At 34.0% G+C, this 15,823-nt stretch overlaps 1 protein-coding gene across 2 annotated transcripts in view; it reads left to right on the top strand.

Annotated features, from left to right (window-relative positions):
• Positions 1-15,823, top strand: part of GABRG1 (gamma-aminobutyric acid type A receptor subunit gamma1) — a 120,863-nt gene that overhangs the window by 91,284 nt on the left and 13,756 nt on the right. The window contains exon 9 of one of the 2 annotated variants that reach the window (XM_056802582.1): positions 5,399-7,310. The exons of the other annotated variant lie outside the window; for it this stretch is intronic. Coding sequence (XP_056658560.1) covers positions 5,399-5,413 — 15 coding nt within the window. The 3' untranslated portion in view covers positions 5,414-7,310. Of the gene's footprint in view, positions 1-5,398; positions 7,311-15,823 lie in introns of those variants that run through there. 2 annotated transcript variants of the gene reach the window in all.

Genomic DNA, 15,823 nt, shown 5'->3' with positions numbered 1-15,823 from the left:
AGTTACAGACAAAAACCAGTGCAGAGAAACATAGGGAATGTTTATTTTGCCACAAAAAAGGTCACTTGATTAGAAATTGATTTTTGAAGAAGAAACATGAGATTAATAATAAGAACACACAAAATTCACAAACTAGGTACAAGAAGTCCACTTCTTGTTACATCACATGTTAAAATCATTAAAACAAGCTAATGATTTGCAAGAGATGCAACATGCAATTAACTGGAGCTAAACCTAAGTACTCAGATATGGTTAGGAAAGAGCTATGAAGCCAGGTCCATAAAGTATATAGTGTGACATATGGATATAGAAGAATTCGTGAGAATGAGGCTGCAGTTAAAAATAATAGAATAAAGTTGGTAAATGGTGAAAATGCTGTGCAAGATAGTGAGTCTGTGATTGAAAGTACATGCAATAAAGCAAGAGAATGGCAGAGACAGATTGAAGAGTCAGAAATGGAAATAAAAGAAATTATCTCAGAAATTGCAACTGACATGAGAGACTTTGAAAAGAGCTTCACAGTAACTAAACAGGAAAAAAATTAAAGGACATAAAATCATTCCTAGAGAACTTTTTTCCAGTTTAGAGGGGATAATGGGATTGAATTATGCAAAAGGAAAAAATGAAAAAATCACAAGAACTCAAGCAAAAGTTTGAGACAGATACAGAGACACATCATTTCAATTGCCTAGAGGTTACTGTTGCTAAAGAAGAAAATATAAAGGCTTTGAAACCATTCACAGATTTGTATCATGAACTCCCACCAAATTCAGTTAATTCTGTAAATAGTTTTATGGCAAAGGTACCCTTAGAAAAATCACCTGATTTGAATTCAGAAGCTGATACCTTCCATCCAGCAATGAGTGATATAGATGAGAAAAAAATTAACTGAAAATGAAGCAGAAATTACTTTTGAAAACACTAGTCCTATTCAAAGTAATGGAGGTAACATAACAGTTAAATTTGAATATGGGGATGGAATAGAATTCTTACCAACTGGAAAAAACTACCATGAATTCAAAAGACAGGCTTGAAGCCAACATTCTAAGGGGCAAAGGGATATCTGGGCAAAGCAACATCTGTGGTTTAGGTTCATGTTCCATTGTAGTAGAGAATACAATCTCAAATGTAGACTTCAAAGGAAATGAATCAAATCAAGAAGAATTTGCTGAGACACACATACAGCTGGCAGAGGGTAGCAAAGACACGAGTAGTAATTCAGTGGCAATAAACTCTTTAGCTACACACAGGCCAGAACCATGTGTATGGATTAAGGTGGGAAAGAAAAACTATAAGGCTCTCTTAGATACTGGTGCTTCAAAATCTGTCCTAAAGACATGTCTAGGACATACCGACATAGGGGGTATGGTGTCCATTGCTGAGCAATGGGAAAAATACAACAGGTCCCTGAGCTCAAAAGCACTATGGCTAAATTGGGCCCTCTCACCATAGATCATACCTTATTGTTGATTCTATCATGCCCAGACAACCTTTTAGGACAAGATTTTTTGTGTAACATTCAGGCAACATTATAATATGACAAATCTGGGGAAATTTATTTGCATTTGTCCAAGAATTCACTAAAGCACTATCCTTTGTTATACTTAGAACAGCTAGAAGAAGAATCTGAAAAGATTCAAGTTGTAACTTATATGTATGACATACCAACAGAGATACCACAAGGGGTGTTTTGCAAAACATCAAAATGATGTGTCAGATCAAATTGATTACTCCTGTAAGGATTGAGGTCAGGGAAGGAATACCACTTAAGATACAGCAATACAAATTGAGTAGAGAAGCAAGAGAAGGAATAACACCTATCATAAATAGTTTGCTTGAGCAAGGTATATTGAGACCTATGGTATCTGGATACAATAGCCCTATATTAGCTATTAAAAAGAATAAGTTAAATGAAGATGGCACTCCTACCTGGAGATTTGTGATGGATTTGAGGGCTGTGATTAATTTTATGAGGTAAAACACACTGTAACACCATCTCCAAACAATATCATAACTCAAATTCCTGCCAAAGCTAGGTGGTACACAGTGTTAGACCTGAGCAATGCTTAGTTTACTATACTGTTGCATCCTGATTTTCAAAATATTTTTGCTTTCCAATGGGGACAAACTCAGCTGTGCTATACTAGATTAGTGCAAGGTTGTTGTGAGTCTGCTTCAATATTTTGTCAACTGTTGCAAAGAGATCTAGCCACTATAACTTTCAAACCTAGCAGATTAATATACTACATGGATGATTTGCTGCTAGAATCCCCTGACCCAAAAACATGTTTGGAAGATTCAAAGAAATTATTGATAGAACTTTATAAGAGAGGACATAAAGTTTCTAAAAAGAAGATTTATTGGGTCCTTCCAACAGAGGAATATTTAGGATTTGTCCTGGAGGGGGACACCAGGAAAATCTCTAATAAAAGGATAGCAGAAATACAGAATCTAGGCATCCTAAAACTAAGAAAGAACATAAAGCTTTTCTAGGGGTTGCTGGTTTCTCAAGACAGTACATAGTGGGATATTCTCATATTTCCAAGTCCTTAACTGATTTGACAAAGAAAGACATTCAAGAATCATTACAATTGAATAAAGAAAATTTACATGCTTTATCATGGTTGAAAGGAGCTATTTTATCAGTTCCAGCTTTGGGAATACTTGATTATAAGAAAGAATTCCACTTGTATGTCCATGAAGCAAAATGCATCACTTCTGGAATGTTAGCACAGTATTTGGGGTTAAATCTGAAGGCTATTTCATTTTTCAGTTCTATCCTTGACACGGTTGCACAAGGAATGGTGCAGTGCCTTAGGAGCATAGTAGCTACAGCTCTAATGGTCAAGAAGTCATATGATATAGTACTGGAATGTAAATTGCATGTGTATTCTGCACACCAAATTGAAATATTGTTATGGTCGCAGAATATGCATTCATTCACAGATGCAAGAATATCCCAGTATGAAATCATTCTGTTAGGCAATGATAACATCACAATTCATAGATGTGCACCATTGAACCCAGCAACTCTGATTCCTGATTTGCCAATGGGTGGAGAAGTATTACATGATTGTGATCAAATAGTGGAACTCATGCATAGGTCAAATGAATACCTTAAAGATACATTTCTTATTGATCCAGAAATAGAAATCAAGAAATATACACAGTTGGATCCTCCTATATTTGTAATGGGAGAAAATTCACAGGGCAGTGGTAGTTGACAATGACAAAATGCTTTGGCATGCTTCACTACCAAGTCATGTCAGCACCCAAGGAGCTAAGCTCAAGGCTCTGCTCATAGGCTTAGAATTAGCTAGAGATAAAAGAGCTAATACTTTTCTGGATTCACAATACACTTTCTCCACTGTACATTGGTCATCATACATATGGAAACAAAGAGGGTATAAAACTTCAGCTGGGAAACCAATTGCATATGGCAATCTGATATATTGTATTATAAGTGCTGTAGACTTTCCTGAAGAGGTGACCATAATCCATTGTAAGGCACATACTCATGGAAAGGACAGAATATCCCTACGGAATGATAGAGCAGACATAACATCAAAGTACTCTGCAAGATTCGGTCCCCTCCATGTGCTGAATTTCTCTCTGACCAAAAGGCATAATCTCACTGAACCCTACAATGGAGAAGAAATGCAGTCATGGAAAGAGCAGCTAGGTGCTAAACTACTGAAAGGCATCTGGATTGCTCAAAGGGGTAAACCTATTTTCCCTAAAAAGTTATATCAACATCTATGCACTGTAATTCATGCAAGGGGACATTACAGAATGCAAGAGATTCTGGATACCATACAGAGGTATTGGATAGCACCAGGAATTACAACAAATGTCAGTAGAACTTGTCAGGCATGTGAAACATGCAGAAGGTGTAATCAAGGACATTTTAAGGTTGTAGCATTGGGAGGCAGACCACTCAGCTATATGCCTTTCCAGTGTATTCAAATTGATTATATCAACATGCCTAAAGGCAAGGGATACAAATATGCATTGGTTATTGTAGATAGATTGACTAGATGGGTTGAAGCATGTCTGTCCAAGAAAAATGATACTGCCACAGTAGTGAGACTTCTCTTAAAGGAGATTATACCAAGACATGGCATTCCCAATGCCATAGATTCAGACAAGGTGTCCCACTTCACTTCCCAGGTTATACAAGAAATCTACAAGAATTTGGGCATTAAGTGCAATTACCATTCAGTTTATCAGCTCCAAAGTTCTGATCAGGTCGAACATATGAAGAAAGAATTGAAAACACAAATAGGTAAACTCTGTTCAGAAAAACACTTAAAATGGACAGATGTTTTGCCTCTTGCTTTGCCAGGCCTAGGACTGACCTGCATATATTGCCTTTTGAAATGCTATATTGTCAGCCTCTTTGGCATGGTAGGACAGTAAAGCCACCTTATTTGTCCAAGTTAAGAGGGGAATGTGTTCTTCATGAATACTTAAAACAGATACAATGTAGGATTGAAGAACTAAGGAAACTGGGTTTGCTTGTGCAAAAGATACCACTAGATTTTTCACTGCATAAGATAAAACCAGACAATAAGGTATATGTAAAAAACTTTAATGCATAACCAAGATGGATAGGACCAACAACATCTATAAAGGTTGATCAAAGAGATCCATTGTTCCATGCTTCACATGTGAAATTGTATCACACCCATAATATTGAGTAGCTCTAGGAAATAATCGATAAACAATAACATTCCCACTGAAAACAAAGGAAAGCACATGGGAGTTCTTTCCACCAAAATACAAATAAGAGAGCATTGTATATGTTAAAATGACAACAGGACAACAAGTACCCCTGAAGCAAATACAGCCAGTAATACAGGCAAAAGGAAAGGTTAGCAGCCATGTAAAAGCCTCTGTATAATTTTTATACAAAGTGTCTGCCAGCCACACAGTAACTGAACAGACAGAAACAATGTTATTGAAAATGAATACATAATTCTTTAAGTTCTCTCTAAGAAATAAGTATAGTAACTATACAAGAAATGATTACAGTAACCATATAATAAATCTCCTTGTAAATAGTTACACAGCAAAAGATTAGAAACTTCAAATCACTATTTTTAACAAAACTCATGAGAACCTATGCATAATGCTCACAGCCACCTATGATGAACATATGTACAGCTTACTTGCATTCAAGAAGATGTATATATGTAAATCTTACCCCCATGCATGAAGAAAACACATGTAATCTATAATTTCACACATAAAGATTGATAAATTCTGACAAACATTCATGAAGATGTCAACTTCCTTCCATGCACATGTACATTTCACTCTTACATGCATGCACATGTAAAAATATTACATGGATACATGTTCGTGTTTTGTTCCTGTGTGTTCCTGATTATTCCAGTGGATACTGATTTAAAGAACATATCTTCAATCAAGACTGGAAGAAGACAACTGGCATGCTGATCAGATGGAGGACCAGAGAGGACAAAAGAGTTTCTACAAGCAACATAAAAGGATGTGGAAGGACTTTTAAATTTTGGATCTTTTGATCATAAGGATATGTAAGAATGTGTTATACATGTCAACATCACATATGTGCATGCACATGCTTCATAGGATTACACTTTAGGAAGATATCTCATGGAACAGGGTAGTATACAACATGCATAGTTGCATAACAATAAGATACACTGATAAAAATTTCTGTGGAAATTCAAACAGATAACGATATTTATTATCTGCATGAGTTTGCACAGAAATCTAGAATTATGTACACGTGTAAATACTAATTGACTAATAAACTAACTTTATTGTAAAAAGTTTATTAATATTCTAACTACTAACAATAGTGACAGACTAGTGAATTTATTCAAGTCTTATGGAAGTAGAGAGACAGAAGTTCTTAAGTATAAAAGTTAGATTGCATTGTTATTGTAAGTTAGTATTTGCTAGTGGTAGGAATTTTCTTGGTTAAATTTATAGACATTAGAAAATAGGACAATTGATATTCTGAATGTTAGTGAAATTATTGAAATGATTTTAAAAATTGTTACAGATTTTGTTGTAAAAGTTATGTTCATGTAAATCCCTTACCTAAACGATTTTCCTATAACCACTCAGCTTAGCATTAGGTAGACAGAATAGGTAAGATAAGTTAGGATTTTGTTATTTGGGGGAGGGAAGGGAATATTTCAGATAGTACAGAGTTGAGAATAGATAGAATTATATTAAAGGTAAGTATCATTGAAATTTGTGGATGTGAATTTCTTTAAAAAAGAAAAAAAGAGGGGAATGTGGAAGAGGCATGAAGAAAGAGAGAACTTCATGCATGCAAGACAGAAAGTTGGGGACATCATCTGTCAATCAAGGTGAACATTCCAAAACGAATATTCCCAGAAAAATCAGTTGGAGCCCATCCAGGAGATGAACTGAAAGACTGCATTGGCTTCTGACCAAGGGGGTGACTGATTTGGTTTCTGACCAGGGAGAGACTGGCTTCTTCTGTCCTAGGTTGAAGGACCCTTGGAGGGGGTGCTTCTGGAGCTAGGCTGAAAAGAAATTAATTTTATTGGTGGCTTTGTGTTATTGGAAGAAGAAAGAAGATTAAACAGTTGTCCTCCCATTTTCTTAAGAAACTTGTGTCACAGTTGTGAAAGGACTGACATTTCCCAAAGTCCTTCTAACCCTCCTTATAGACTAGGGACAACCCTTTCCCTTTCACCTCATCTTACCTAGGTCCTCCATCTTGTTCCCAATCAATTCCCTTACTTGAGAAAGGAAAAGAGTGTTTCCTCATAAACCTCAGAGTTGACACTGGGGGGAGGGGCTTCAGAAGAGGGTGGTGAAGGGGGTAATTGAGGGAGGAGGGGGTAGGAAAAACATTAATCTATTAGCCCTCAGTAGTGATCAATAGACAACAGATTTCCCCTAGTATCTCTCTAGCAGAGCCAGAGTATATCCTTTATTGCAACTAAAAATATTCCACAGATTATCTATTTCTAATACAGGCCTTGGATTGGCTTCTCCTTACCAAATCTCTCTTAAAGTTATTATCCTTTAGCAGCCAGATTTATTTAGATTAGGAAATATTAGTTAGTTAATATCTGGGTGGGTAAGTTAGATTTCCATTCCTTGCCATTCCTTTCCCTTTTATTTAATAATCTGTTTATAAAATTGTGTGGTCCCTTCCTCAAACCTTTCCCTTCCCCAAAATTCCCCTTATAAAATCTGAGAGAATAAACAATTTAATATAGATTTTTTGTTTGTAATCATGTAAAACATTTTTCTATATTAATCATTTTGTGAAAGAGGTCTTAAAAAAATAAAATGAATTATAGTATGTTCATTCTGCATTCAGACTCCATCAATTCTTTATGAACAGGCAGATGGTATTTTTCATCATGAGTTTCTAAGATTGTTTTGGATCACTATATTACTGAGAATATCTATGTTTATGCAACATTTTCCATCAAGAAATATATCTGGAACTGTGTGCAATGTTCTTGTTCTGCTCACCTCAATTTGCATCAATTCATGTAAGTCTTACCAGATTTTCCAGAAATCATACTGCTTATCATTTCTTATAGCACAATATTATTGCATAATTATCATATACTACAACATGTCTAGCCTCAACTGTTGGAGAACCCTTCAATTTCCAATTCTTTTCTATGACAAAAAGAACTGTAGTAAACATTTTTGTTTACTACAAAGTACCTACTACAGGTAGGTACTTTAAAATTTTTTTCATCTTTGGGGTACAGACCTAGTAATGATATTTCTGAGCCAAGGATTTTATATAATTTTAAAGTTATTTGAGCATAGTTCTGAATTACTCTCCAGAATGGTTGGATCAGATTGCAACTCCACCAACCATATATTAGTGTCTTAATTTTCCCACATCCTCTCCAACATCCATCATTTTCCTTTATTGTCTTATTGGTCAATCTTATAGTAGTAAGGGGCACATCCATGTTGTTTTAATTTGTGTGTCTCTAACCAGGAGTGGGGATGTAGCAAAATTGAAATACTAATACATGATTGGTATAATTGGGATCTGATCCAACCCTCCTAGAAGATAATTTGGAACTATAACCAAAGGACTATAAAATTCTATGTGCTCTTTGATCCAGTAATACCACTATGAGGTCTATATGCAAAAGAGATTAAAAGGGGAAATTTTGTTTGGACAAAACTTTTATTGCAGCTCTTTTTGTGGTGGCAAAGAATTAGAAATTAAGAGAATGTCCATCAATTGGGAATGGTTGAACAAATTGTGGGATATGATGGTGATGGAATATTGTACTATAAGAAATGATAAGCAAGATGATTTCAGAAAGAATTAAAAGGTTCTACATGAACTGACACAGAGGGAAAGGAGGACAACCAGGAAAACAATACATACAGTAACAGGAACATTATTAAATCATCAACTGTGAGAGACTTTGTATCCAGGATAATTCTGAAGTACATGACAAAGTATGATAGCTACTTGTGTGGGGCAAAAACTTTTAGAATCAGAATCAGATCAAAGCGTTTTCATTTTAGATTGTGTTTTTATTTTAGAGTTTTGGTTTTATATGTTTATTTTTAGAAAAATAAATAATATGGGGAATATATTTTGCATGATAGAATATGTACAATTTGGATTATATAACTGATATGGAAAGTAGTTATCATAAGTAATTGGTAAAATAAAAGATATTCTCCAAAAAAAATCACAATTTTTTTTTCATAGATGGCTTTGATTTCTTCATCTGAAAGCTACCTCTTCATATCTTTTGAAGATTTATCAATTGGAGGCTTACTTTTATGTCTAAAAATTTAACTTAGTTCTGTAAATATTTGAGAAATTAGTCTTGATCAGAGATATTTGCTACAAAATATTTTCCCCCAGCTTTCTACTTTCCTTCTAATCCTGGTTGAAATTGTTTTATTTCTAGGAAAACATTTTAATATAATCCTAATTATCCATTTTACATTTTATGATATTCCTATCTCTTGTTTCATCCTAAAGTCATCCCTTCTCCATAGATCTAACAGGTAGACCAACTATTCTATCTTTCTCTAATGTGTTTATGTATCACTCTTAATATATAGTGTACTCATGTACTCATGTTGACTTTATCTGGTAATATGGTATGAGATGTTACCATTTTGTCAAACAGTGAATTCTTGTCCCAAAGAGTTGGACCTTTTGATTTATCAAACACTAAATTTCTATTGTAATTTATTATTAGGTTTGGTATACCTAATCAGTTCCACAGATCTACCGGTCTAATTCTTAGCCAGAACCAGATTGTTTTGATGATTACAGCTTTACAATAAAGCTTGAGATCTGGTACTGCTAGGCCACTTTTTCTCACATTATTTTTTTCCCTTTATTCCCTTGATATCCTTGAACTTTTGTATTTCCATATGAATTTTGTTATTTTTGCAAGCTCTCTTAAATAATTTGGAGAAAGTGCAATTTGTATGATCCTGAATAAGCAGATTACTTTAGGTAAAATTGTGATTTTTATTAAATTTGCTCCATACAAGAGCAATTAATATTTTTGATTGTTAACAATCAGTTAATAGTTCTATTTTATTTACATGAAAAGCATTTTCTAAATTTCTAAATAAGTTCATACAATTCCTCAGCCTTTCTTGGCAAGTATACTCAAACATATTGTAGTATATTATGTTATTTATATGATATATGTTAAAATGGTTAATTTAAATGTAATTATGTTTTAATCTCTTGCTCCTGGGCTTTGTTGGTAATACATCGAAATGCTAATGAATTAACATGTTTATTTTATATCATGCAACTTTGCTGAAGCTGTTATTTCAACTAATTTTAGTTAATTCTCTAGAATTCTCTAAGTATGCCATCATATCATCTTCAAAGAATTTGTTTCTTCATTGCCAATTCTAATTTATTTACTATCTTTTTCTTCTCTTATTGCTATAGCTAGCATTTCTAGTACAATATTGAATAATAGTAGTGATAATAGGCATCTTTGTTTCACTCCTGAACTTATGGGGTAGGTTTCCATCTTATCCCTATTACATATTATGCTTGCTGATGATTTTGCTTATATAAACATACTACTTATCATTATAAAGGAAGCTCCATTTATTCCTATGCTCTCTAGTGTTTTTAATAGGAATGAAGATATTGTATTTGTAAAAACTTTTTTCTGTATATATTGAGTAAGTTATATTCCTGTTTGTTTTGTTATTGATATGGTCTATTATTCTAATAGTTTCCCTAATATTGAACCGTCTCTGCATTCCTGGTATAAGACCATCTTTTCATGGTGAATGATCCTTGTAATATATCCATTTAATCTTTAAGCTAGTGTTTTATTTAAGATTTTTGCACCAGTGTTCATTAGGGAAATTGATCTATTTTATTTATTTATTTTTTGCTGTTTTTGCTCTCCCTGGTTTTGGTATTAGAACATATTTATGCCATAAAAATATTTGGTAGATGCCTTCTTTGACCTTTTTTTCTAAATAATTTGCATAGTATTGAGAATAATTATTCTTTAAATATTTGGTAAAATTCTGTTATGAACCCATCTGGTCTTGAATTATTTTTTCCTTTGGGGACTTTACTGAGTTCTTGTTCAATTTCATTTTCTTAGAGGCAAATATTTAAGTATTCAATTTCCTTAACTATTAAATCAAAGCAGTTTTATTTTCTGTAAATATTAATTCACTTCACTCAGATTATCAAATTGGTGAGCACAGAATTGGGTAAAATGACTGAATAATTCCTTTGGTTTCCTCTTCATCATTTGTGAAGAAACCCTTTTCATTTTTGTTAATGTTATTTTATTTATATTCTTTTCTTTTTAATCAAATTAACCAATTGTTTATTTTATTGTTTTTCATGAAAAAAGCTATTAGTTTTATTCATTAGTTCAATGATTTTCTTATTTTCAGTTTTATTGATCTGACCTTTAAGTATCAAGTTTTCCAATCTGGTGTTTAAATTAGGGTTTTTATTTTGTTCCTTTTCTAACTTTTTTTAGTTGCATGCCCAGTTCATTGATTAGTTCTTTCTCTAATTTACTGATATAAGTATTTAGGAATAGAACTTTTCTCCTAAATACTGTTTTGGCTGTATACCATAAATTTTGATATATTGTTTATTCTTCCCTATCTCTTTTGACTAGGTCTATTTTTACTTTGGTTTTGTTAGATGTCATGATTGTGACTCTTGCCATCTTTTTATCTGTTAATACCCAATAGATTTGACTCCATACTCTTACTTTTAACCTGTGTGTGTGTCTACCTTTCTCATGTGTGTTTCTTGTAGACAGCATATGGTAGGGTTTTGGCTTCTAATCCACTCTGCTATTCACTTGCGCTTTTTGGGTGAGTTCATTCAATTCACGTTCAGAGCTATGATTACCAGCTGTGTATTTCCCAGCATTTTTATTTCCACTCCCAGTCCTGCCCTTTGTTCTTTCAATATTTCCTTCTACACCAGTGTTTTGTTTTTAATCAGTTCCCCTAATTTCCAACCTTATTTTAATTTATTTTATACTCCTTTGCCTTCTTATTCCCCTCTTGTTTTCTTTCCAGTCTTTTTAACTACCCCTCCACCCTGTCCCTCCCTTGTATTGCTTCCCTCCCCACCAGTCCATTTGTTACCCTTCTTCTTCCCTATAGGGAGAAAATAAATTCTCTGCCCCAATGTATGTGATTGTTCTTTTCTTTTTGAGTCAATTTCAATGTACCTAAGAATTTAGTATTTCCTGTTTCCAACCTTTTTACTCTTCCAGTGTATTGATGTTCCCCTACCCTCCCTCCATGAGCTTCTTTGTGACATATAAATTCACCCCATTTTGTTTCTTTTCCCATTTCTCTTAGTATTGACCACTTTTTAAAACTCCAGTTGTGTGTGTGTATATATGCATATATATTTATGCATACATATATCTATATACATACTTATATTTTGGCATTTCATCCTATATAGTTTTTTACTGTTCCCTCTAAGTGTAATTCTTCTAGCTACCCAGGTGATAATAACATTTTTTAAGAGTTATCTATATCTTCTTTTCTTGTAGGGATACATATCATTTTAACTTATTGGGTCCCTTAAGAAGAGTTTGTTTATTGTTTTGTTTTGTTTCTTTTTGTTCTTTTTTTCCACTTTCTTAATTACTTTTTGATAATTCTCTTTAATTCTGTGCTTAGACATAAAATTTTCTGTTCAGGTTTGGTCTTTTCTTTACAAATGCTTGGAATTCTTCTATTTTATTAAATGACCATAATTTCCTGTATATGAATATAGTCAGTTTTGCTGGGTAATTGATTCTTGGTTGTAGATCTATTTCCCTTTCTTTCTGGAATATCATTTTGCATACTTTTTGGTCTTTCAGTGTAGATATAGCCAGATCCTGTGTTATCCTGACTATAGTTCCATGGTATCTGAATGACTTCTTCTTAGCAGCTTGTAATATTATTTCCTTGGTCTGGTAATTCTTGAATTTGGCTATAACTTCCCTTGGTGTTTTCAATTGGGGATTAAGTACAGGAGGTGATTTGTGGATTCTTCCAATCTCCGCTTTTCCCTCTTGTTCTAGAATATCTGGGCAGATTTCTTGGATAATTTCCTGTAGGATGATGTCTAGGCTTTTTCTTTTGTCATGGTTTTCTGGTAGACCAATGATTCTTAAGTTGTCTCTCCTGGAATGATTTTCTAAATCCTCTGTCTTATGAATGAGATGTTTCATATTTTCCTCAATTTTTTCATTCTTTTGGTTTGGTTTTATAGTTTCCTGCTGCCTTGTCACATTGCTTGCTTCTAATTGTTGTATTCTGGTTTTTAAAGATGGAATTTCATCCCTGGCTTTTTGGTCATCCTTCTCATTCGGGTCGGATTTTCTTTGGAGGCCATCTTTCATCTCCTTTGCCCCATCTTTCATTTTCTTTGCCTCATCCTTCATCTCCTTTGCCTCATTTTAAAGCTGATTTATTTTGGCTTTAAAGCAATTATTTACTCATTTTAGTAAAATTGCCTCTGTTTCCAAATGACTTATCTTGCTTTTTAAGTTCTTTTCCCAGTTGTCTTCAGTCTCTCTTAATTATGTTTTGAATTGTATTTTAAGTCCTTTCAAAGCCTGTGTCCAATTTGCTGTGGTTTATGTGTTTTTGCTTGATGTTCCTTGTTCCTCCTCTGTTCCATTTGCTCTTTGTTCATTGCCTGGATAGAAGCTGTCAATTGTAATTTCTTTTTTTCTTTTTCTGTTGTTTGCTCATATTTGCCCCTTCTCTCTCCCCTGTAGTTGCCTGCACTCTTGATCCTCTCATTGTGTTGAATCTGTGGGTTTGGGCTTTTCTGTCAGCCTTCACCCTTGGAAGTTAGCAAGGCACTCAGAGCAGTCTGTGGGGTAGGGGTTTTGGAGCTTGAGCTTCCCTGCCCTCAGAAGGCATGATGAGATTAAGTCCAGTTGAGTTGAAATTTCAGAGCTGGATGTACCCTGAGACCAAAACTTTGGGAAGGAGGGGCAATATGGAGTGTCTCCACTGCTGTGACTAGACTGTATCTACTGTGCTTCTTCTTGAGATAACTCCCAGCCACCTGTATTTGGAGCCCTGAGCCTGGCACAGCTTTGCCAGCAAGTTACTCCCTCTAGGCTAGCTCCTTTGCAGGCCCAGAGATTCCAGTCACTGCTGGAAGCTCAGTACTTTGGGTGGGAAAGGGGTCCTGGGACCTTCCTTCTTCATTCCCCTTAAACCAGAGTGTTTTCAAATTCAGGCTTTGGGGGGAGCATACCTTTTAAGTTGAGCCCAGTAGGAGGGTTCCTTAGCTTTGTCCTGTAAGGTTTGGTTTACAGTCCCCTAAAAGCATTTGGTTTATAATCAGTGAGGAAGAATTTTCAGAGGTCTGACCTTTCCCTGCCTCTATGCCACCATCTTGACTCCACCTCTCTATGTTTATTCTTGTCATTCTTTTTATTGATGATTTTTTATAATTTGTTCTTTAGCCCACTTATTCTTTAGAATTAGGTTAGTTTCCAATCGATTATTATCTGTCTTTCTATAACTCTTTATTGAATGTAATATTAATTGCATTTTTATCTGAAAAAGATATACTTAATATTTCTGCTTTTCCACATTTTTGTGATATTTTTGTGCCCCAATACCTAGTCAATTTTTGTGTATATGCTTTATACTTCTGAAAAAAAAGGTTGTAATCTTTTCTATTCCTATTCAGTTTTTTTCCAGACATCTATCATATCTAATTTGTCAAAAACTCTATTCACCCTTTTAACTTTTTTCTTGTTTACCTTTTGGATATATTTATCTAATACTGAGAAGGGGAAACTAAGATCTCCAGCTAGTAGAGTTTTGCTGTCTATCTCTTCCTTATGTTCATGTAATTTCTCCTTTACAAATTTGGAGGCTATACTATTAAATGAATATGTGTTAAGTATTTTTATTATTTCATGAAACCTTTATTAAGATGTAATAACCTTCCTTATCTTTTTTAATTGCATTTCTTTTTGCTTTTTCTTTGTCTGGGATCATGATTTCTGCCCATGCTTTTTATAAACCCATTTGAATCCCAATAGATCCTGTTCCAGCCACCTACCTTTACTCTGTGTATGTTTCCTTGTTTCAATTTTGTTTGTTTTAGAAAGCATATTAAAGGATTCTGGTTTTTGATTCATTGTACTATCAGCTTCTGTTTTATGGACAAATCCATCTCATTCTTATTTACTGTTATGATAATTAACTATGTGTTTTCCTCCTCCACCTTACATTTACTGTTTATCCTTCTCTTTAACTCCTTTAATTTTGTTCCTCCTTATAAGTTGTTGCTCCTCTGAGCATATAATAATGTTGCTCAGAGAGCAACATGTCTCTAGACCTGTCTTCCCTTCTATCATATTCCTCTCCTTTCTATTATCCCTTTCCATTTTTAGTTCCCTATCAGGTAAGATAGATTTCTATATCTAAATTAGAGTGTATATTATTCCTTCTCTGAGCCAAATCTGATGAGAGTAAGGTTTAAGCATTACCCATTATTCCCTCCCATCTTCCCTTCATTATAATAGCTCTTTTATGTCTCTTTTATTTGAAATAATTCACCCTATTCACTGTTCCTTTATCTTCCACAATAGTCCACTTTTTCAACTTTTAATTTCAGTTTTTTAAATAACATACCATCAAAATTTATACCCATATCCTCTCTCTGCATATTCCTTCTAACTGCCCTAATGTTGATATAGTTCCTTAGAATTATTATTATCTCCCTGTATAAGAACATAAAGTGTTTGAATCCCTTATGGTTTTTCTTTCTTGTTTACCTTTTTCTGCTTCTCTTGAATCTTTTGTCTGAATGTCAAATTTTCTATGCAGCTCTCGTCTCTTAATTAGAAATGTTTGAATTAAATTGCCATTTTTATTTACATAAATTAAATATCATTTTCCCCCTGAAGGATTATACTTGTTTTTTCTGGGTATGTAATTTCTGGTTGTAATTCTATCTCTTTTGCCTTTCAGAATGTCATCTTCCAGGACCTCTGACTTTTATGATAGAAGGGAATAAATTGTGTGCTATCTTGACTGTGGTGATATTTATTTATTTTTGGCTGGTTGAGTATTTTCTCCTTAAACTAGGTGCTCTGGAATTTGGCTGCTATATTTTTTGGATTTTTCATTCAGAATCTCTTTCTGGAAGTGATTGCTAGATTATTTCAATTTCTATTTTACCCTCTGAGTCTAGCATTTCCTGACAATTTTTTCTTGATAATTTCATGAAATATCATGTCCAGGATCATTTTTTTTACCTTGGTCTTTGGGTAGTGCAATAATT

This window comes from Monodelphis domestica, chromosome 6 (genome assembly GCF_027887165.1).
Source record: "Monodelphis domestica isolate mMonDom1 chromosome 6, mMonDom1.pri, whole genome shotgun sequence".
Lineage (NCBI taxonomy): Eukaryota > Metazoa > Chordata > Mammalia > Didelphimorphia > Didelphidae > Monodelphis > Monodelphis domestica.
Note: the sequence above shows the minus strand (reverse complement) of the source record. Positions and strands in the feature narration are given on the sequence as shown.